General features: G+C 38.7%; 1 protein-coding gene across 3 annotated transcripts in view; it reads left to right on the plus strand.

Annotated features, from left to right (window-relative positions):
- Positions 1–23722, plus strand: part of atr (ATR serine/threonine kinase) — an 86001-nt gene that overhangs the window by 53553 nt on the left and 8726 nt on the right. For all 3 annotated transcript variants that reach the window (XM_033031909.1, XM_033031908.1, XM_033031910.1), the window contains 15 exons: positions 738–902; positions 2105–2196; positions 3855–3946; positions 4889–5066; positions 5154–5339; positions 6193–6352; positions 7694–7876; positions 8615–8757; positions 10533–10630; positions 11253–11491; positions 13466–13600; positions 16301–16501; positions 19617–19760; positions 20691–20841; positions 22233–22389. In XM_033031909.1, coding sequence (XP_032887800.1) covers positions 738–902; positions 2105–2196; positions 3855–3946; positions 4889–5066; positions 5154–5339; positions 6193–6352; positions 7694–7876; positions 8615–8757; positions 10533–10630; positions 11253–11491; positions 13466–13600; positions 16301–16501; positions 19617–19760; positions 20691–20841; positions 22233–22389 — 2324 coding nt within the window. The remainder of the gene's footprint in view (positions 1–737; positions 903–2104; positions 2197–3854; positions 3947–4888; positions 5067–5153; positions 5340–6192; positions 6353–7693; positions 7877–8614; positions 8758–10532; positions 10631–11252; positions 11492–13465; positions 13601–16300; positions 16502–19616; positions 19761–20690; positions 20842–22232; positions 22390–23722) is intronic.

Raw genomic sequence — 23722 nt, forward strand, 5'->3', positions numbered from 1 at the left:
TCTTATAGAAACTTACAAAATTCTTAAGGGGCTGGACAGGCTAGATGCAGGAAGATTGTTCCCGATGTTGGGGAAGTCCAGGACAAGGGGTCACAGCTTAAGGATAAGGGGGAAATCCTTTAAAACCGAGATGAGAAAAACTTTTTTCACACAGAGAGTGGTGAATCTCTGGAACTCTCTGCCACAGAGGGTAGTTGACGCCAGTTCATTGGCTATATTTAAGAGAGAGTTAGATGTGGCCCTTGTGGCTAAGGGGATCAGAGGGTATGGAGAGAAGGCAGGTACGGGATACTGAGTTGGATGATCAGCCATGATCATATTGAATGGCGGTGCAGGCTCGAAGGGCCGAATGGCCTACTCCTGCACCTAATTTCTATGTTTCTATGCTGGAACAATTGAAGGTAGACAAAAACTGCAGGAGAAACTCAGTGGGTGAGGCAGTGTCTATGGAGAGAAGGAATAGGCGACGTTTCGGGTCTGAAAAAGGGTCCTGACCCTATTCATTCTCACCATAGATGCTGCCTCACCTGCTGTGTTACTCCAGCATTTTTTGTGTATAATCTATATTTTGCTGTGTTATTCTCAATGGAAGATTAATCACATGTTTGGTGAATGTGAATTGTCCACAATATTGTCTTAAAAAAAGACTGTTGAGGTAAAGCCCATTAAATAGTTGTGCATATTACTTGTTTAAGTTGTAAGTGGACTTTACAGCAATGTTCTTGTTCCAAGTACAGAAGCTATATGCTGCAATGCATGAACCAGATGGAGTGGCTGGGGTTTCCGCAATTCGTAAAGGGGAACCATCTCTCAGGGAACAAATATTAGAACATGAAAGCAGCGGACTGTTGAGAGATGCCACTGCATGCTATGATCGAGCTATTCAGTTGGAACCTGAAGAGGTAAATGTCAATAATTTTACAATTGAAAATAATTGGTTGTAAACTACAATTGAAACTGAAACTCTAATTTTCAATGGAACCGATTCATGAGGGTCAGTATTATTTTAGCGATTCGTTATTACAAATTGATCGTTTCTGCAGCTCGGCAGTTAAATGCATTAATGTGCAACTGAGCTGCACAGGCTTGGCTGGCCTAGATTTGATCTCATCCATTCTAAATATGCTAAAAACAACTGGAGCACTTGTATTGCAATTGGTTTACTATGCTTTAAAGCCAGGAAATGTCAGAGGGTGGACATTGATCAGCTGGATGGGCAGGAAAAAGGATTGGGTCTGGCTCAGCAATGATCTTTCTTTTCTTGTGATTGAATAATAACTTCAGGAGACATAGGAACAGAATTAGGCTATTTAGCCCATCGGATCTGCAATACCATTCAGTCATGGGTGATCTATTTTTCCCTCTGAATTCTCCTGCCTTCTCCGTGTAACCTTTGACGCCCTTACTAATCAAGAACCAACCAATCTCCACTTTATAAATGCCCAATGACTTTGCCTCCACAACTGTATGGAGCAATGTATTCCACAAGTTCACCATCCTCTGGCTAAAGAAATTCCTGCTCATCTCCATTCCTGCTCATCTTTTATTCTGAGGCTGTGCTCTCTGGTCCTACTCTTGGAAACATCCACTCTATTTCAGTCTTTCATTATTCAATATGTCTCAATGAGATACCCCCTGATCCTTCCAAACTCCAGCTAGTACAGACTAAGAGCCGTCAAACGCTCCTGGTGGGATCATTCTCATAAACCTCATTTCGACCCTTTCCAACACCAACCAGCACACCCTTCCTCAGATATGAGGCCCAAAACTGCTCATAATAATACGTGTGGTCTGTTCTAATCTATTCCCAAGTGTATTTCGTGTCCAGACTCATTCCCCAGGAACAGTTTTCCTCAATGGTATTTAGCTGATGTGAGCAGTAATTCTTCAGGTCACTTTGCTTTCTATGTCTTTAGTATACTTTTCCAGAAAGTACCCACATTGAATATGTGATTAAATGTCATATTATGTGATCTCAATCCATGTAATTATTGGGGTTGTGTATGTATATGTGATCAGTGTAATCCAAGTAATGATTATGAGCACTATGTATGGTTCTTGGAAGGACTGGGTTGAAAGTGACTTCCTTTTTCTCTTAAATCAGATTATTCATTATCATGGATTGATGAAATCTATGCTTGGGCTTGGTCAGTTATCCACCGTCCTCACTCAGGTTAATGGAGTGCTTGCAAGCAGGTACAGCCATAGTTTACTCAACTTTTTTAATATATTACTGATGGAAAGAGTAAAAAAAATCCTGAAATCGCTTCATATTAGTGAGTGCTATATTTTCAATAAAATACTTGGTTGCTGTTAAATCCTGTTGTTCAACAATTACTGTGAAGGGTATGGCTGGCGTTAATCAAATAAATGTGGTCTCTGGAGCATCCTTGGCTTTCACAATCGTGTAACTAGAAATAAGAATCATTTTTTAAAAGACATGCTATGGTGTTACTGAGACAAATGTGAATTAAATCACAATATTAACCTTGGGCTCCTTGAAAATAACTTTATAGACAATAGGTGCAGGAGTAGGCCATTCGGCCCTTCGAGCCAACACCGCCATTCAATGTGATCATGGCTGATCATCCCCAATCAGTAACCCGTTCCTGCCTTCTCCCCATATCCCCTGACTCCACTATCTTTAAGAGCCCTATCTAACTCTCTCATGAAAGTATCCAGAGAACCATCCTCCACTGCCCTCTGAGGCAGGGAATTCCACAGACTCACAACTCTCTGTGAGAAAAAGTGTTTCCTCGTCTCCGTTCAAAATGGCTTACCCCTTATTCTTAAACTGTGGCCCCTGGTTCTAACTTCCCCAACATTGGGAACATGTTTCCTGCCTCTGGCGTGTCCAAACCCTTAATAATCTTATGTGTTTCAATAAGATACCCTCTCATCCTTCTAAACTCCAGAGTAAACAAACCCAGCTGCTCTATTCTCTCAGCATATTACAGTCCTGCCATCTGGGGAATTAACCTTGTAAACTACGCTGCACTCCCTCAATAGCAAGAATGTCCTTCCTCAAATTAGGGGACCAAAACTGCACACAATACTCCAGGTGTGGTCTCACTAGGGCCCTGTACAACTGCAGAAGGACCTCTTTGCTCTAATACTCAACTCCTCTTGTTATAAAGGCCAACATGCCATTCGCTTTCTTCACTGCCTGCTGTACCTGCATGCTTACTTTCATTGACTGATGAACATGGATCCCTAGATCCTGATGTGCTTCCCCTTTTACCAACTTGACACCATCTAGATAGTAATCTGCCTCCCTGTTTTTGCTACCAAAGTGGATAACTTCACATGTAACCACATTAAACTGCATCTGCCATGCATCTGCCCACTCACCCAACCTATCCAAGTCACCCTGCATTCTCATAGCATCCTCCTCACAGTTCACACTGCCACCCAGCTTTGTGTCATCTGCAAATTTGCTAATGTTACTTTGAATCGCTTCATCTAAATCATTGATGTATATTGTAAATAGCTGCGGTCCCAGCACCGAGCCTTGCGGTACCCCACTAGTCACTGCCTGCCATTCTGAAAGTGTCCCTACTCTTTGTTTCCTGTCTGCCAACCACTTCTCTATCCAGTAACTGGTGTACAAGGACACCTAGGACTCGTTGCACCTCCCCTTTTCCTAATCTGACACCATTCAGATAATGATCTGCCTTCTTGTTCTTGCCACCAAAGTGGATAACCTCACATTTATCCACTTTATACTGCGTCTGCCATGCGTCTGCCCACCTACCCAACCTATCCAAATCACCCTGCAGCCTCATAGCATCCTCCTAGCAGCTATTTGTTTCTTGTTAAGATGAAATTGTATTACCTTTGGTTGTTGCTTTCAGGGCTGAGTGGACCACAGAACTGAACACTTACAGAGTGGAGGCAGCTTGGAAACTGACCCAGTGGGAGTTGCTACAGAATTATGTAACAACAGGTAATAAAGAGGGTAAAATAAAGGTTAGAATTAAACATACAGTGAGTAACTAAAATACCGGTGCTTTGCTGAGGTAAATAATTCTTGTGTTTGCAAATAGCATTTGCAGGAAATATTTTACATACAAATTTATTCAGGCCTTGATTCAGTCACTTTTTTTTGCTCCTTTTATGCAATAAGTGACTGGGATTTGAATTGCACTAGCAAATTGTGGTGGAAGCAAATTCAGAATTAATCTTTGAAAAAGAATTAGATAATTGGATGAAAAAATCAAGGACAAAATTTATGAGAATATGTATTATATTGGACAACTGAATTGTTTATTGAAATGTATGGAACAGACTTAATAGATCAAATTCCTTCCACCTGTTTTCTATGATTCAAATTAATTAAGTATTAAGGAATAAATCAAATTGTATTTCAAGAAGTAAGGGTTTGGGATATGATTAGAACTGAGACTATTAGTCAGTAACAGACCGAATCCCAGCATAAATGACACAAAGAGTTCATCATCCCCAAATTACCTTCCATCCATGTTGACTAGTAGCTACTGCCTCACCTTGCAGAGTCAGTTTGTCCCACTTTGACCTTGTTCGTCATATTCACCTCATCAGCTTCCTAGGAATGCACAGAAATGCAATGGAAGCGTCATCCTGAGCCATAATTGATAAGTTCTGCATCATAAGAACAATTGTCTATGGAAACCAGAATGTATTTTAGACCATTGTTTGCGTGATCTCTAATTTAAGATTTATTTTCTTACTTTTTTTTATCTGGATACTTTCTATTTTTGCACATAAATGGTAGATATTTCCTGTGAAATGTTCATAAACTACAAAAAGCATAGCAATCAATCTCTAATGGTCATGCTGCGAATGTCATAGTTGTTGCTTTAAGTTAAATAATATTTCCTATGGCCTTTCATAACAAACTTTCTTTCAGAGCAGAAATCCTGCACTTGGAGTGTGAGACTTGGCCAGCTTTTACTACTTGCTAAGCAGAGCAATGTGGAGGGCTTCTATGAACAGCTGCAGGTTACTCGAGCAGAGCAGATTGTGCCACTCTCTGCAGCAAGTTTTGAACGAGGGTCGTATCAGCGTGGTTATGAGTACATTGTCAGGTATCATTGGGACTAAGATCACTACAGATATTTCTTTTCCAGACATATTGCTGCCTTATTAATTTAGGATATATTTTGTTTGTTCAGGTTGCATATGTTATGTGAGCTGGAACACAGTGTGAAAGAACTGTTTCACCAGCAGCCCAGGAACCAGAGGGAATACCACACGCATCCGCTTAATTGGCAGGCTCGTCTAGAAATGACTCAGAATTCCTTTCGAGCAAAGGAGCCACTCTTGGCACTGCGCAGAGCATTGCTCAGTGTCAATAAAACGTATGTTGATATATTTTGTTTACGTTTTTCTGAAATGATACATTACTCCATTAGCGGAGCGGTAAAAATATTAAAAAGAATTTCCAAAGATAATGAGGCCTGTGGTCTGGATCAATTCATTGTATAATAAATAAAAATATAATATCTTATTTAGGTTACTTTTAAATAATGCTTCAGGCCATACTAGTTTGAAAAAAAAGAAAAGATATATGAAATTAATTCCGTGAAATGGCATAAAAACCATCGGAAAGAATTGATGAGGCCAAACATGAATTATTAAACTTGAATTACTCCCCATTAGGACGCTGTAAAAATGGAAACCAATGGTGATGGCATTTAGAAGTTTATTAAAGTAATTATTCTTGTCATTTATGATAAAAGCATTTTGTGCATCATTTCAAAATAAATTTAATTTACATAATACATTGTACCGCAGAAAGGTTAAAATGCTGGATGTTGCAACTTATATACACGTGTATGCGTGATCTGGGTTTCAGCAGTACTGTCTCTGGAGAGCAGCACTGAAGCCCCAAATCTCTCACAGTGGTAAGGAGACACTGCGTTGGAGCATCTCCAAAAAGTGAATGACAGAAGCATGGGAATAGTTAATAGGGAAGGAAAATATATTACTTTGATATGGGACTAAAGGAAAATAATATAATGTGGTTTTGAGAAGGAGCAAAATTATGTCTTAGAATTGTTAAATATTTCTTATATAAGGATAGTGGGAAGGTGGAGCTGAGATAGAAGTTTGACTGTGATCTTATTGAATGATGGACCAGACTTGAAAAGAGAGCATGGCCTACAAATACTTCTCTTGTGTATTTACATTTTAATATGTGAATTTTATTAGGGCTGACTACAGCAAGTTGGTTGGAGAATGTTGGCTACAGAGTGCCAGAGTTGCCAGAAAAGCAGGACATCATCAAACTGCATACAATGCCCTGCTTAATGCTGGAGAATCCAGATTACCTGAGCTTTATGTTGAAAGAGCAAAGTGGCTTTGGTCCAAGGTATGTTTAAAGTTGACGAGCTATTGTTTGCAGATTTTATGAGAACAGGGAAAGAATAGGAGATATGTCTAATGTAAATTGGAACATGAATGATTTTTTTGTATATTGGCAACTATTATTGGCTTCAGGATATTTCAGAATAAAAATTTAGCTATTAATATGTAAAAACCTTCTTGTACACATTAAATAAACTAAAATCAAGCCCATTGTATTTAAACTAAAGACAAATAAATTTAATTTTATCCCTAGAATAATTCAATTTCACACTCGCTTCATCTGATAATTGGTGAGGCAGTTATATCTAACGACTGCTATATTGAATAATTGATGTAGTTTCCTCTGGAAACATTACCTTATCTTTACCTATAGTTGGCATGTGATTTTGTTTGCAGATTCATTAATCTGTATTTCTATTTGTCCATCACAGTGTCAAACAGTGTAAAAAAATAATTCTGCTCCTACGATCAAGCAGCCATTTATTTACACTATCCTACACTATTATTTTGTATAGGACCGAAGATAGACACAAAAAGCTGGAGTAACTCAGCCATTCAGGTAGCATCTCTGGAGAGAAGAACCCTTCTAAAGAACGGTCACAACCCAAAACGTCACCCATTCCTTCTCTCCAGAGTTGCTGTTTGTCCCACTGGGTTACTCAAGCTTTTTGTGACAAATCTTATTTTGTTCTCTCCACATTCTCATTAACTCTTTCACGAGGGATGATTTACAGTCACCAATTATTCTACCAAGGCACCTATTGTTATGGGGTGGGAGGAAGCCAGAAGAAACCCACATGGTCAGGGAATGCGTCAATTCCAAAGATCGCACGAGAAGTCAGCATTGAACTGTGCTGCCATCCATCTTCCTAACAGTGTCTTGTTTAGAGCTGCTTTCTTCATATATAACAATCATATATTAAAGACGTGACAACTACAGTTATATTCAAAAACCAGAATCACTGCTGTTATACCTGATAGTAGTTTATTTGCTATTCTTTTTATTGGCAATGATTAATTTAGTCTTCATTTTCCCACTGAGTTCCACAGTTATTAATGGGAACCCTACTTCAAAATATGCCAATATGACTTTTCTATACCTGTTTCCATGTGGCATCTTTGACTGGTATTGTTGGTCGCTGGTACTAATCATTACCTTTTCACTTCATATGTACTTGTTTTATATAACAGCTTGCAAAGAGAGTTTTAATATTAAAGGTCAGGCTAGGAATGCAGTATGTTTATATAAAATGTTTAATAAAGCTTTTTAAATCAATGTTCATCACATTGATTCACTGATATCATTTAATCCTTGGAAACTAAGTTGGTTTATGTTTGCTTTCAGGGGGATGTCCACAAAGCCTTGATTGTCCTTCAGAAAGGTGTTGAGTTGTGTTTTGGAGAAACAGAAACAGAATTAAGCAATGACAAAAGCTGTTTGATAAAGGGGCAAGCTACGTTGTTGGTTGGACGTTTCATGGAAGAGACAGCTAATTTTGAAAGCAATGCTGTTATGAAAAAATATAAGGTAATCTAAAATGCATCTGTGGTTATATTTATATTATGCAGCCACTACTTCGTTTGTAAAGTAAGTTTGGCAACCAGTTCTCGCCTGACCCTGGAATAAAAATAAAGGAAGAAAAGGCACTTTAATTTGCGTTCAATTACTCCAACTCTGCATTATAGTTCTTTAAAATTGTAGACTGAGTGCAATTTAAGTCATGACATACCATTTCTATAAGCTGTTGGGGAGAACCGTGATATCTACATTACTAACTTTATTACTTATTGTTCTGCACATAGTATGCTTCTAATCTTTTCTCAACTGTTCGGAGAGGTGGTTTGCTCGTAAGAAAGATTAAAAAATAAATGAGAAACCCAGAGGCACTCTTGCACTGCATTTTGATTCAAGAAATAGACACAGGGAATGGAACCTTGCCCAGGGAATGGAACATAATGCAAGACAGAGTATGGAATTTTAAATGGGTTTTTAAACACACAAACTACCAAGATTAACATTTTATATTTCATGGTCTGATGACAAACAGGTTTATGTTTATTTGTTGACTGATTTGAAAGTAGTTTTGTGGAATACAACTAAAATAAATAGTGCAGTAACATTTTGATATAACTAGACCAATATGCTGCAAAGACTTCATCTAGATTATTTAATTGACTCGGTAACTGGGTGCAGTTGTTGCTTTTTAATTAATTAGTTTACTGCTATTTCCTTCAATTTCAAAAATCTCCAATCTAATCTTTACAGGAAGTGACCAAATTATTATCAGACTGGGAAGATGGACATTTTTACTTGGCAAAATACTATGACAAACTAATGCCAATGGTAACAGATAACAAGATAGAAAAGCAAGGAGATTTAATTCGCTATATAGTCCTTCATTTTGGCACGTAAGTCGCTGGTTCAAGTGAAACTTGTGTTCTTTAAAAGCAAGCTGTGAATATGGTTCACATGAGTTTAGCTTTTATTTGCTGATAAGAGTGTGAGGTCTGTTGGAAACTAAATTTTTATTTTCTAAAAGCAAGACCTTGACTGTACATTGTTGTGGAAAGATACTCCCTAGCAGGTATTGGTTTATTATTGTCACATATACTGGGGTACAGTGAGAAGCTTTTGTTTGCATGCTAGCCAATCAAACATTTTATACACGAGCACATTCAAGCCATACACAAGTACAACGGATAGTTTGTGGAGAAAAAAATCTGAATGCAGAATACAGTATTTTTCTGCAGAAAGCAATGCAATTACAGAAAAGTCCATGGTCTGTGAGGAGTTAGGTTAGAACATATAGCCTACATTCTAGCTCATGAGAGGACCGTTCAGTAATTTTAAAACGATGAGGAAAAGCTGTTGCCAAATCTGGTGATACATGCTTTCAAGCTTTTGTATTTTGTGCCATGGTAGAATATTGAATTGACTGGCATGAAAAAAGGTCCGTGATTATGTTGGCTGTTTTTCTGAGACAGCGTGGGGTGCCGACAGTGAGGAATCTGATCTGCATCATGGATTGGGCGACATCCACAACTCCGCAATTTCTTATGGTCTTGGGGAAAGATGTTCCACAACCAAGCCACGATGCGACCCAATAATATGCTTTCTACGGTGCACCTGTGGAAGTTGTTAAGAATCATTGGAGACATGCCGACCTTCCTTAGTCTCCTGAGGAAGTAGAGGCGTTTGTGTGCTATTTTTGGCTATACTATAGCTTCAATATAGCTGGACCAGGGCAATATTTTTGGACATATTTATGCCTAGGAACTTGAAGGTCTTGACTATTTCCTCTACAATGCCATTGATGCTGGTGACACCGCCTCATTAGTTTTCCAGCAATATCAGTATAGTATTTTATAGCAGTACAGTGTATATATATCCCTTTAAACCTGTCCTATCCATGTAGCTGTCCAAATGTTTTTTAATTATTGTTGTATTACCTGCCTCGAGTATCTCCTCTGGCAGTTTGTTCCATATACCCTTGACCCTCTTTGTGGCAAAAGTTACCCTTCAGGCTCCTATTAAGACTCTCCCTTCTTGTATCCTCTGGTTCTTGATTCCGTTTTATTCCTGAGGAAACCGACAACACGTTCCCTGTTCATAGACTGTTATTCGTTGTTGTTTTGTGAACAAATACACCAACCATTTTCTGTAGAGCAAGTGCCTTGTCAGTCATATGTCAGTGAATCTATTTGGTGAGTTGAGAATGAATATTGGTATGGACAATGTAATAAAATATGCTTTTCTTGCAACAAAAAAAAACTGCCATTGGATCACGATGTTCACTTGAGGGCAAATAGTGTCTTCTTTTGAACACATCCGTTTATGTACGTTTACACTGTAGGGAAGTTGGAGTTATAAATTTGCTTGAAAATGATGGTAATAACAACTGAGCAAAGCCAAGAATTTAAAATGGTTCTTGATCCCAGATCATAAAGCCAGGTGATGCTCAACTTAATTTCATACATTCAGCAAAATGATTGTCCGGATCATCAAGTATCTTTGTTTTTTTAATTTCCTCAATGCTGCAGGTTATCTGACAGCTAGTACATAGATCTGTAATTGTCAAAAAATCGAGTTGGAAGTGAAAGTATTTTACGGTCACAAGAAATTGTTCAGGCTATATTACTGCATGTAAATAATGCAAATTATATTTCCATATATTAAATGACAGGTCTCTGCGGTTTGGAAATCAATTCATCTACCAATCCATGCCTAGAATGTTATCATTATGGCTTGATTATGGAGCAAAAGCCTACGAATTGGAAAAGGGTAGGAACATTTCTTTTTACTTCGGTTGTGGTTCATTTTGTAGCACAATGTACCTGGGTCAAAAATTTGCAAGTTCACTCTCACTCCAGGAATTCAAAAGGTAAAATCCAGGTTCACCCTCGAGTGAAGTATTGAGGAGACTCAAGGAACTCAGCAGGCCAGGCAGCATCTGTGGAGTGAATGGGCAGACAAGGTTTCTGGTCAGGGCCTTTCTAGAGAAGTACTGAATTTGGATGTGTTACCTTCTGGGAGTCCAAAATCCCACCTGCTCACAGAAAATTCCATCAATCCCTTTTGCCCCATCACCTCCACAATTGACACTATTTTGGAAGGAGGAGTGACCCAATGGTACTTGGACAATAATTAATACACAATCAACATTACAAACCAGATTGTACAGTGATTGTCATATTTTGTGTTTTTTATGGAAACTGATTAATCAGTTTGTTTTATATTACCATAGTAAATACATTGTAAAAGTGCATCATTGGTTATAATGTGTTTTGAGATGTGTTTTGAGATAAATCCAATTTTTTTAAAGTCTGCTTTATATGGGAAGCAAACTAAGTGTTGACATAACATTTTAAACAACTTCAACAAATATCAATTCTTCCCTTCACAGCATCGGGACGCACTGCTGATCGCATTGCCATGAGAACAGATCTTGAAAAGATTAATAAAGTGATTGAGGATCACACAAACTTCTTGGCTCCTTACCAATTCCTAACTGCATTCTCACAGCTGATTTCACGAATATGCCATTTCCATGATGATGTGTTTGCTCGACTGAAAGGTATTATTGTGAAGGTTTTTTTGGCCTATCCCCAGCAGGCTATGTGGATGATGACAGCTGTGTGCAAGGTAATTAAGTGATGTGGTAATAACTTCAGTGATAACATTGAAAATGATTTTCTCTGTTCGTTATCGGGGAGTGGTGTGATTTGAAGTACAGTTAAACTCCCTTAATCTGCCATCCCATTCTTGAAAAATACCAATGGTTTTGCATCTAGTTCACGTGGTCTTGTTTCCTGCACTCCTTTTAAATACAGTGGGTTCCTGTTTCACATGCATTTTTAAAACTTACTGAGTTCACTGGAAGTGTATTGTACTGTTTTGTAACATCGATTAAAAAAAAAGTGAATTGAAAGTGTGTTGAAGTGTTAAGGGGCTGTCCCACTTGGGCGACCTATTTGGCGAGTTTAGAAGAGTTTGAAAAAAATGACATGTTGAAGACCTCCTTCGACTATGTAGAAGACCTCCTTCAACCTTCGACTATGTTGAAGACCAGCTTTGTCTAGCTGCGACTAACTTCGGGAAAATTGGACACCGAATAGTGGAGAGTTGTATTGTATTGTATTCAAATTTATTGTCATTGTCTCAGTTAGAGACAACGAAATGAATTTCCCTTACAGGCAGTATCATAAAAATAAAAATAAATAAATAATATTAAATAATAAAACATATTAAAAATAAAATAGAATTTAAAAAAAGCACAAACAGTGAAAGTCCACGACACAACATAACACAGTGGCACCAAGGTGAGGAAGGCACCATAGTCCAGCCAGCCTCCACTCCGTTCTTCCCAGATGTTCACTCGTGGTCGAGGCCTTCCTAGCACCCGCAGTCGCCGCCCTGGGTGGCCCGATGTTCAGGCCCTCACGCCGGGCTGGTAGGTGAAGACTATCTCGTTCGACCTCCCTTCGACTATGATGAAGACTATCTACGACTACCCTCGATTACCTACGACTAACATGCCGACCTACTACGACTAAACCTACGAGTAAAAAAAGTATCGATTTTTTTCCGGCGACCTTTGGGCATTTTTTAACATGTTGAAAAAACGCCGTGACCTCACTGAGGCCTCGAGTATGCGGAGACCGCTCTCGAGCATGAAGGAGAGTTACGAAGACCTCCTACGACCATGCTGCGGGTATGAGTCGAGGGCAAACTCACCACAACTCGCGGATTAGATCGCCCAAGTGGGACAGGCCCTTTAATACGATAAGATTGAATACTCCAGATTATCTGCCATTCCGGCACAGCTGAAGCCCTGGGGATGCCAGAAGTTTTATTGTATTACATATGTCATTTAAAGGGAAGCGAGATTCATGCATATCAGAGGATGGTACTATTGAGACTATATTATCGGCTATCACGAGTTGTATTGAAATTCCATCACAATTGGGAATGTGAAATTCATGTAATTAAATAAATAGGTAATATCATAAAGGAAATATACAATCATGTCTTGTCCAAACTGGCATGTATGTCACACAAGATTCATGGCAATGTGGTTGCCTCTATGCTGCTGCCTCAAAGGTTGAGAAAGACATTCAATTAATTACTGACCAAGACACCACGAATTCTGACAAAAAAAATGTGAGATGGAGGGATAAAAAGCATTTATTGACTGAGTACTGTGAATATGGGGGAGGCTTATGTGGGGCTTTCATTAGGTTGACAGGTTTGTTCATCTGGACTCAAATTCTAAATAATGGTTCAATGAAAAAGTTTTTCTGTCTAACAACCTTACCACTGAATGCAATGTGATAAAATACCATTGTATAGTCCTTATTAAACTTTTAACTTCTTGCCTTTCCAAAAAAATGTTGCCCAGGCTATAAATAATTTTCATGTTCGATATGTTTATTGGATATGTTGCTTAAAAATTAGAGCTTTTATTGTGGGTGATTTAGGGTTGATTGCTGTGTTTCTAATCCATTGAGCTAACAAATTAGCCCTTGCATAAAAAATGCAAAATGATTTGTTGGTTTGTTTTGTTTCCATGAAGAAGGAATGGTGTACAACAAGTAAAATATTTCTTTTCTTTTGCAGTCATCTTATGTGACGCGAGTGAATAGGTGCAAGGAAATCCTTCAGAAGGCCATTAATGATGAGAGCCGTTTAGGCAAGTTTGTAGGAGATGCCACTCGTCTCACTGAAAAGCTGCTGGAACTTTGTAACAAAACGGTACATGCCTTTTATTTTCATATTATTCATGTGTATATGTTCTGTTTGTTAAGATTGTCCAATTATCTTAAGTAAAGATTCACAATCCTAAAATTCAGTGAAAATGCCCTTGATCAGTGTTTATTAAATTAAAGTGTAAATAGGAAAACATTTCAAACCATATTTCCCCTTTCTTATTATCACATTCTTTAAAATTGACTATTATTTCTCCATCCCCTGATGTAAGGCTCATTTGATATATGGTTTCCAAGTGTCATTCTCGCTCTTTTAACTAATGGGGTTACCTTTGCTCTCTAAACTGCAGGATCTGTAGAATTTTGGATGATAGCAATCAAAGCATCCACTATTTCTAATGATATCTCTTTTAGTGTTCTGGGATGCTGAAGAAGCCCAAGGGATTTATTGACTTTCAGTGCCATTCATTTTTTAAAAAACTTTCAACAAACATTAGTTTCCTTTTAATTCTTCCACTTCATTAGATCCTTGTATTTCTGGGAGATACTTCAGTGAGTATATGAAGGATGGAAAGGAACTTGAATCGTGTACCCATATTTAGACTTGTTTTTTTATATCTGCAGTAAATCTTGGGTGCACATTTCCTTGAGGAGGTATTTTATTTGAAACGTTGTCTTGCTTGGGGAACAATCATTTATATTTTCATCAAAAGTATATCTCCTACATCCAAGGATGTTCAAATTTTTTTTTGGCAGCCGGGAGAATGTGGATAAATGAGAATGGACACTATAACCATTCTGGATTATGCACACTGTCACTTGCCCCATTCTGTGTGTGACCTAGATTTGGATCTGTTCTATGTTTTTGATAATTATGTTTGATGTTCGAGCAGAGACGAAAACTTTATTTTGAAATTGCTGTTATTATACTTTTTAAGTTGAAGGATATAGGAGTGCAGGTACATAGTCCTTGACAGTGGCATCTGAGGTAGTCAAGTGGTCAAGAAGGCGTTTGGCACATTGGCCTTCATCAGACAGAGTATTGAGCATAGAAGGTGGGAGGTCATGTTAGTTGTACAAGACATTGGTGAGGCCACATTAAGAGTATTGTGTTCAATTTTGGTCATCCTGTGATAGGAAAGGTGACAGTAAGCTAGAAAAGGTGCAGAACACATTTACGAGGATGTTGCCAGGACTCGTGGGTATGAGCTGTAGGGAGAGGTTGAACAGGCTCGGACTTTATTCCTTGGAGCATGGTAGGGTGAGCGGTGATCTTTATAGTGCCGTAGAAAATCATGAGAGGAATAGATAGTGTTTTTTTTTATCGGCAGTGAATCTTGGGTGCACATTTCCAGTGCCTTTTACCCAGAGTTGAGGAATTGAGAACCAGAGGACATATGTTTAAGGTAAGGAGGGAAGGATTAAATGGGAACCTGAGGGGCAATGTTTTAACACAAAAGGTGGTAAGTGTATGGAACAAGCTGCCAGAAAAGGTAGTTGAGGCGGATAGAGTCATACAGCGTGGAACCAGGCCCTTCAGCCCAACTTGCCCACAAGTCCCACCTACTTGTATTTAACCCATATCTCTCTAAACCTGTCCAATCCATGTACCTGTCTAAATGTTTCTTAAACGTTCGATAGTACATAGAAACATAGAAAATAGATGCAGAAGTAGGCCATTCGGCCCTTTGAGCCAGAACTGCATTCAATATGATCATGGCTGATCATCCAGAAACAGTACCCTGTTCCTGCTTTCTCCCCATATCCCTTGATTCCACCACAATTACTTGCCACAATTACTATCACAATGCTTATTTAGACAGGTATATGGTTAGGATAGGTTGAGATGGATATGGGCCAAACGCAGACAGGTGGGCCGAGTGTAGATGGGATATATTGGGCAGGCTGGGCTAAATGGACTGTTTTTACACCATATGACTCTATGATTCTAAGTTATAACATAGAACAATGCAGTACAGGATTAGGCCCTTCGACCCATAATGTCTGAGCCTAACATGATGCTGACAAATTAATCTCATCTGCCAGCATATGATCCACATCCCTCCATTCCTGCATATCCATGTGCCTATCTAAACGTTTCTTAAACATCACTATTGCATCTGCCTCCGCCACCACCTCTAGCAATGCATTCCAGGTATCCACCATCCTCTGTTAGAGGAAGAAAAAAAATTGCCCTGTAAATCTCTGTTAAACTTTGCCATTTTCTCCTTAAAAGCTATGCCCACTACCCTTTGACATTTCCACTCTGTGGGATAAAGGTGCTAACTGTAAACCTTATCTATGCCTCTCATCATTTTATATACTTCTATCAGGTCTACCCTCAACCTCTGGCGTTCCAGAGATAACAATCCAAGTTACTATGAAGTTTGTTTGGAGGCATTCTTTAAAGGTTTTGCAAGTTTATAACTGAGGTTTCAATTTCCCCGAATTATTGTCAGTAGAGGGAATAAACAGACCTGTGAAATTAGTTCGATGACTCCTTGTAGTGCCTGGTAAAAAACTTTAAAAAAAAATATCTGTCCTGTGGCAAACTCAGGATTGTACTCTATATTCTTCTCTAGATTATTTTGGTTCAGACATTCCAAATTGGAGCAATTAATATTTAGCTGCAAACTAATTATGAGGATTTGATATTTTAAAGTTCAGATTTTAAATATATATTGCACACTGGAAACTCAAGTTTATAATAGCATTTTGTTTGATATTTCAACATTTCTCTTTGAAGGTGGATGGGAACAACACAACTTTAAGTATGAGTGTTCATTTCAAATCGCTGAAGAGACTGGTAGAAGAACCAGCCTTTAGTGAAATCCTCATTCCTTTGCAATCTGTGATGACTCCGACTCTACCATCAACTCCAGGCACCCATGCAACTCATGACCCGTTCCCTGGTCACTGGGCCTACATTGCTGGTTTTGATGACATGGTAAATTGTCAATTCTGCTTTTTATGTGCCCTTGTTGGTTTAGGATGGTATGTACCTTCTGCATGAGTGGGACTGTTCAAAACAATGCATCCTCAAACACTAGGAAACATCTTAGCCTTTATGCTTAAGAAGGAACTGCAGATGCTGGAAAAACTAATGCTGGACTACTGACAGACATCTATTATAAACCCACTGACTCCCATGGCTATCTGGACTACACTTCTTCCCACCCTGCTTCCTGTAAGAACTCTATCCCCTACTCCCAATTCCTTTGTCTACGCCGCATCTGAAACCAAGATGAGGTGTTCCAAATGCGGGCATCCGAGATGTCCTCATTCTTTATTGAATTCGGTTTCCCCTCCTCGATTATAGATGAGGCTCTCACCAGGGACTCTTCTATACCCCGTAACTCTGCTCTCACTCCCCCCCCCCCCCCACTCGTCCTCACCTTCCACCCTAGCCAGCCGGCACATACAACAGATAATCCTCCGACATTTTCGCCACCTCCAACGGATCCCACCACAGGCCATATTTTCACATCTCCCCGTTAGGCTTTCCGCAGAGACCGCTCCCTCCGTAACTCCCTGGTCAATTCATCCCTTCCCACCCAAACCACCCACTCCCCAGGTACTTTCCCTTACAAAGGAAATGCTACACTTGTCGCTTTAACTCCCCCCCCCCCCCCCCCCCCCCCCTCCCCGACTCCATCCAAGGACCTAAGCAGTCTTTCCAAGTGCGGCAGAGGTTCACCTGCACCTCTTCCAACCTCATCTATTGCATCCGCTGCTCTAGGTGTCAGCTGCTCTACATCGGTGAGACCAAGCGTAGGCTTGGCGATCGCTTCGCCCATCACCTCCGCTCGGTTCGCACTAACCAACCTGATCTCCCAGTGGCTCAGCACTTCAACTCCCCCTCCCATTCCGAATCCGACCTTTCTGTCCTGGGCCTCCTCCATGGCCAGAGTGAGTCCCACCGTAAATTGGAGGAGCAGCACCTCATATTTCGCTTGGGTAGTTTACACCCCAGCAGTATGAACATTGACTTCTCCAATGTCAGGTAGTCCTTCATTTCTCCCTCTTTCCCCTCCCCTTCCCTGCTCTCCCACAGCCCCATGTCTCTGCCTCTTCTTTTCTTCTTCTGAAGAAGGTCTCGACCCAAAACTTCACCTATTCCTTCGCTCCGTAGATGCTGCCTCAACCGCTGAGTTTCTCCAGCATTTTTATCTAAGCTTTATGTTGCTGCTATTGGTAGCTTGTGCATTATTGAAACAGTAGTTTAAAAACAAGTTTTCCACTCCTGAAAATTTTGGTATTTTGTTTGGGAACAATATTTAAAATAGGTTTTATCTATCTACAATAAAAAAAAAGTTTGTGCTACAAGCTTTTAATGATATCGCTGAACTGGGTATGATGGCAGTCTGTGATCTGACAGCATTCAACTTATCATTGATTTTTTTTTTCAATACACCAGACCATGGTATTGAAATTGTGGAGTCTGACACTTATGCCTCAACCTGTGATATGGGTAAATGCAAGCTTTGATTGTCTTTCATGTGCAGTTTTTTTTTCTTTTTGCTTCAGTAAACCTTTGCTGACTGGGTGTTGGCTTCTATATTTGATTTTTAAGTTTGCTATTCATCTTGCATTGTGACTTAGTTTCCAGTTCTCTGATATATTTTGCAATATATTTTACTCTGTTGGCTTCTGAAATTAATTTTATTCCTGTGCCCACCTCAATGGTTTCCTTTTTGGAAACTTGATTGCAGTTGTCACACTCTTGTACTTCATAATTTCACTGATGTTGATGCAAACCTCAACTCGGTTTGGGCTTGACCTGTCACATGCATGGTATAAGGAATCGGTTTTTGGTGTGAACGGTCGTTTGCTGAGCAAAATTGTATGGCAAAAGTGCAAATGATCAAAACAAAAATATTGACATAGCAAGACATTTTATTGTAAACATATAAAGAGACTCTGCCTACCACTTCTATGCTTTGGGATTTTCTTTCAAAGTGTCTTCTACGTCTCTTGCATTTGAAAACGTTTGCCAGTTTTCATTCAGGATCTGTTATCTCTTCTGATTATTCCAGCTTCTGATCAGTTTCCCCATCCTAATTTTATCTCACTATACCAACCAGTTTGCAACGGGATCTAGAATAATTTGTAATTTGATTAAAGTTTGTGCATAAATTAGTAGCATTATATATAATGCAGCAACAACTTGCATTTATTTTGTGTCTTTGAGATGGAGAAACATTCTAAGATGATTCGGAAGGTTTGACCTCATGAAAGTGGACACTAGGCCTACAAAGAATCCATATTAAATAAAACATGCATGAAACACCAATAAATCTAATAATAGAGGATTCAAAAGAGACACAGAGAGCACTGTAAGAATATGCAACTTGTTACAGTAAGGAATATTGAACTGAATAACAACTTTTTAAGGGGGTGCTACATTAACACATGAAGAGGAATAAAAAAAGCCGTGATGACTTATGGATGATTATGTTGTATTTATGACCCCTAATTTGGTCACTTATAAATCATAGCATTTTCATAATATCTAACAAATCAAATCGCCACATAGTATTTTTTTGGAAAACTTCAGTCATTGCATCCCATGGCCCTCTCTTTTCTAGAGAAAAGAGCTTTTCTCTGTTATCGGAAAAAATAAATAATTCTGGATGATTCTTTTGAGTGCCTCTATATTCTTTTTGTTAAATGTGCATCTTTTGAAAGGGTTTCTGTCCAGTTTTAACTGGTCAGGTCTTCCAAAAGCAGCTTGGAATGGAATTGATTGAGAAGAGGCCATTTTGATGATAAAATTGGCAGCAGTATTTTGGATAAATGGCCTATTTCTGTGCTACAAGAGTTGTGAAAATATTAGGATAAGTGATCAAAAGCTCAATCGAAGAGATGGTTTATAAGGATGGCTTGTAGTCATAAGCATTTGACGCTGAAGGACAACAGTCATGCCAACACTTTGGATCAAATGTTCGATATACCAGTGTTTGATAAATAGGATTATAGCTTGATATGATACATAAGATATGCACATTTTTTATCTAGCAGTCCGAATCCTGCAATCAGCTGTATATATCTTCTCATTTTAGGTGGAAATATTAGCTTCTCTTCAAAAGCCAAAGAAAATCAATCTAAAGGGTTCTGATGGGAAGTCCTACATTATGATGTGTAAACCCAAAGATGACCTCAGGAAAGATTGTCGTCTCATGGAATTTAACTCTCTGATTAATAAGGTATAGTATTTGAAATATTAATATGATAATTGGAAAGGGGCATTCAATGCACATTCAGGAAATATTGAGTGTTAAGAAGTTGCATTATTCAGTTTTATCGTGTTTATCAAGTAATCCATGCTGTGAATGTCAGAAGTTTGATAATATTCTATTATGGATTATTTCATGTTCGTGAAGTGGAATCAAGTCTGTGGTAGAAAATATAAGGGATTGAATTTTATGCATTGTCTAATACTTATTCTGTGTAAAATAGATTATGTATCTGCAGTTTTAACTGCAGTAAAATAAAATATTTGTATTTAATCAAACTGAAGTGCTATTCCACATGTAGTTTGGTGTTGCTTCAGAAAATTAGCTGATAACTGGCCAGGGCTGAACAGTGCAGGTTGCCATGCAGGTTGATATGTTAGGGTTTGTAATCATATCTTGATCAAAGTTTTGGCTGCGGAGGATGTTGGTTCGAATAGGAGAGACTTGGGAGATTTTAAATAATTTTTGGGTGACTCCTGGAAATTTGATCGTGTAAATTATGTGGAATAGAATCATGTGCAAAACTCACTTTTTGTATATGTTTTCATTGGCTTTCATGTGGTGTAATGAAGAATATCAGATTTGTTTATCGGCTTCCTAGGTATATTATTTCTGATTCAATATCCAACAAAGCTTTCTGTACTGTTGGCACGGTTAACTTTCAGTTCAACATGGTTGAACTATTAGGATTGGGTTCCCCAGAAGCAAGATAGAAGCTTAATAGGAAAGGAGCATTTTGGAGTCGCTAATGCATGTTTGAAAATCAGTGCTTTTTCTTCTTAAATCACTCATTAGACTGTGATATTATTTGAATGGTAATTACTGAACAATAATTGCATTGATGAATTAATATTTTTAAAAGAGAAAGGTAATAAACTTGGTTCATCTGACAATTGACAGTGCTTACGAAAAGATGCCGAGTCTCGCAGACGGGAACTTCATATCAGAACTTATGCAGTCATTCCCCTGAATGAGGAGTGCGGTCTGGTTGAATGGGTCAATAACACTGCTGGCTTAAGACCCATTCTGAATAAGATCTATAAAGAAAAAGGTAAGAATTTAACATAATCCTATCCTGCGAAGCTATATATATGTGGTGTAATGTATATATATATATCACTGTCTTTGATGATCTGTAATTGATTCCAATGTGCTCTGAGGTACTGAAAGTACACCGCCAGAATCTGTTCACACATATCATAAAAATTAGGTAGTGTTGATGGATTTGGGCAATTTTCATTCTAACTCTTGCAGTATTTTCTGATTATTTTACCACCTATTGCAAAATAAGTTACCACATTATGGTGGAATTCGCATTCATTCTGGTACGTTACTCCTGATGTCAACGTCTCCAAAATATGAACAATCAAAATCCATCTGAAACAAGCTTTCCAATCTTGATGATCTGAAGGCTATTATTAGTCTTATTTAATTGCAGAATGACTTATCCAATTTAAAGTAAAGAGATATTATGTGGAGGAATAATTTGCTAACTGCATCTTTGTCCTCACTAAGAGATCTGTGGCATCCTACAACCTCACTTGTGTCTGGGTTCCACTGCAAATGAAGCTCAGTTACTTTTAGATTCCTTACCTTGAATCATTCCAAGCAGCAGCTGCTGATCTTTATTGCTGCATTAGTAAGGTCACCCAAACTCCTACTTGACAATAGAAAACTACCTCGACGTTGTCTTTGGTCCAGAGGCGCAGTATGCATTTGCTGCTTTGTAGGCATAGTAAATATAATCACATGCAGATTGTATTTGTATTCCTACAGTAACCTCTCTGACTTGAGAACATTTTTCCTGTTCTCATTGACTTGAGCAGTTGTTCAGAACAAACTAGTTATGGTTTACTGTTCTTTTCCGGTTAGAAATGAATGAATACAGATTTGAATAATATGTGGAAGGAGAGGGATCATGTAAACACAAGAATAATGATCATTACAATCTTTTTTTAGTGACATGTATCAGTTCTACATTGAATGTGTAAGTTTAACTTCCAGAAAAAAATATAGCCAAGCATAGGAACCGATATTTTGAACAGGTCTGAAATTGAACATTTTTGAGCAACTTATTTTTCCATCTGCTCCCTCACCACCGCCACCTTGAAGTGTTTCTTTAATTGAGCATTGTCTATCTGAACTACAGATCCACTGTGGTTAGAACTGTTGACTAAAGAAAGATTGCAAGGTTTATGCTGGACCAAACCATTTTCTTTACAATCCTTCACTTTCAGTTCAAACTCTCAATTTAACAAAACATTAAGTATTAAACTGTTAATGTAAAACATTTTGCTTTGACCATGTTTGACAATGTTCCCAATGATCCTCTAATTGTAATTTCATACTGCTGTAACAAGTCTAACACTAACTTACAATATTGAATATTGGATTTCTTACTCCTTGATTTTGAACTTGTGCATGTTTTTTTTATTTAAACAGGTGTTTACATGCTTGGAAAAGAGCTACGTCAATGCATGCTGCCAAAACAAGCACCTTTTGAGGAGAAATTATCTGTATTTAAACAGCAGCTTTTGCCACGTCACCCTGCTGTTTTTCATGAATGGTTCCTTGGAACTTTCCCTGACCCAACTTCCTGGTCAGTATTTTTAAGTTTAGTGATACAATTTGTCATGGGGATCTACTTTCCCACATATATAAACCAAGGGATTTATAAAATCTGTGGGGTAATGTTTTCTCCACGACCCGTACCCATGTTTAGAGGATCCCTTTCTTTAGTTAGTCTGAAGAACGGTCTCGACCCAAAACGTCACCCATTTCTTCTCTCCTGAGATGCTGCCTGTCCCGCTGAGTTAATCCAGCATTTTGTCTCGACCTTTCTTTAGTTATATTGAAATGGTTGATTGCAAAAGGGAAATGTAAAAAGTGAAGAGATAAAAATAATTGGATGCCTCTCAGATTGGCAAGCTGTGTTTAGGGCAGTGGCTAAACAGGGACAAGTGCTTGAAGCTCAACTATCCACTATCTATATCAATGACATGGTTGAGGGGAACAAATGCACAATTTTCAAGTTTGCTGAAGACATTAAACTAAGTGGGAATGTGAATTGTAATGAGGATGCAAGAGTCTTCAACAGGGCAAAGGCAAACTGAGTGAATGACCAATTATAAGGCAGATGGGGTACAATATGGGGAAAGAATATGCACTTCAGTAGAAAAAATAAGCATTTTTTAAATAGAGATAGATGAATCAATATTGATGTCCAAGTGACGTGCATCTATACTAGTTAAATACAAACACAGGAGCAATAAGCAATTGGGAAGACAGACGGTATGTTGTTCTTTATTAGACAAAGGAATTAAATGTAACATCTCCAAGTTTGCAGATGACACAAAGCTGGGTGTCAGGGTGAGCTGTGAGGAGGATGCTATGAGGCTGCAGGGTGACTTGGATAGGTTGGGTAGGTGGGCAGACGCATGGCAGATGCAGTATAAAGTGGATAAATGTGAGGTTACCACTTTGGTGGCAAGAACAAGAAGGCAGATTATTATCTGAATGGTGTCAGTTTAGGAAAAGGGGAGGTGTAACGAGTCCTAGGTGTCCTTGTACACCAGTCACTAAAAGTAAGCATGCAGGTACAGCAGGCAGTGAAGAAAGCAAATGGCATGTTGACCTTCATAGTGAGAGGATTTGAGTATAGGAGCAAGGAGGTTCTACTGCAGTTATACAGAGCCATGGTGAGACCGCACCTGGATTATTGTGTGCAGTTTTGGTCTCCTAATTTGAGGAAGTAGCGTAGGTTCACCAGGTTAATTCCCGGGATGGCAGGACAGACATATGATGAAAGAATGAATCCACTGGGCTTGTATTCATTGGAATTTAGAAGGAAGAGAGGGGATCTTCTAAAAACATATAAAATTCTTAAGGGATTGGACAGGCAAGATGCAGGAAAAGTGTTCCTGATGTCGAGG

Source organism: Amblyraja radiata, chromosome 13, assembly GCF_010909765.2.
Source record: "Amblyraja radiata isolate CabotCenter1 chromosome 13, sAmbRad1.1.pri, whole genome shotgun sequence".
In the NCBI taxonomy this organism is placed as follows: Eukaryota; Metazoa; Chordata; class Chondrichthyes; order Rajiformes; family Rajidae; genus Amblyraja; species Amblyraja radiata.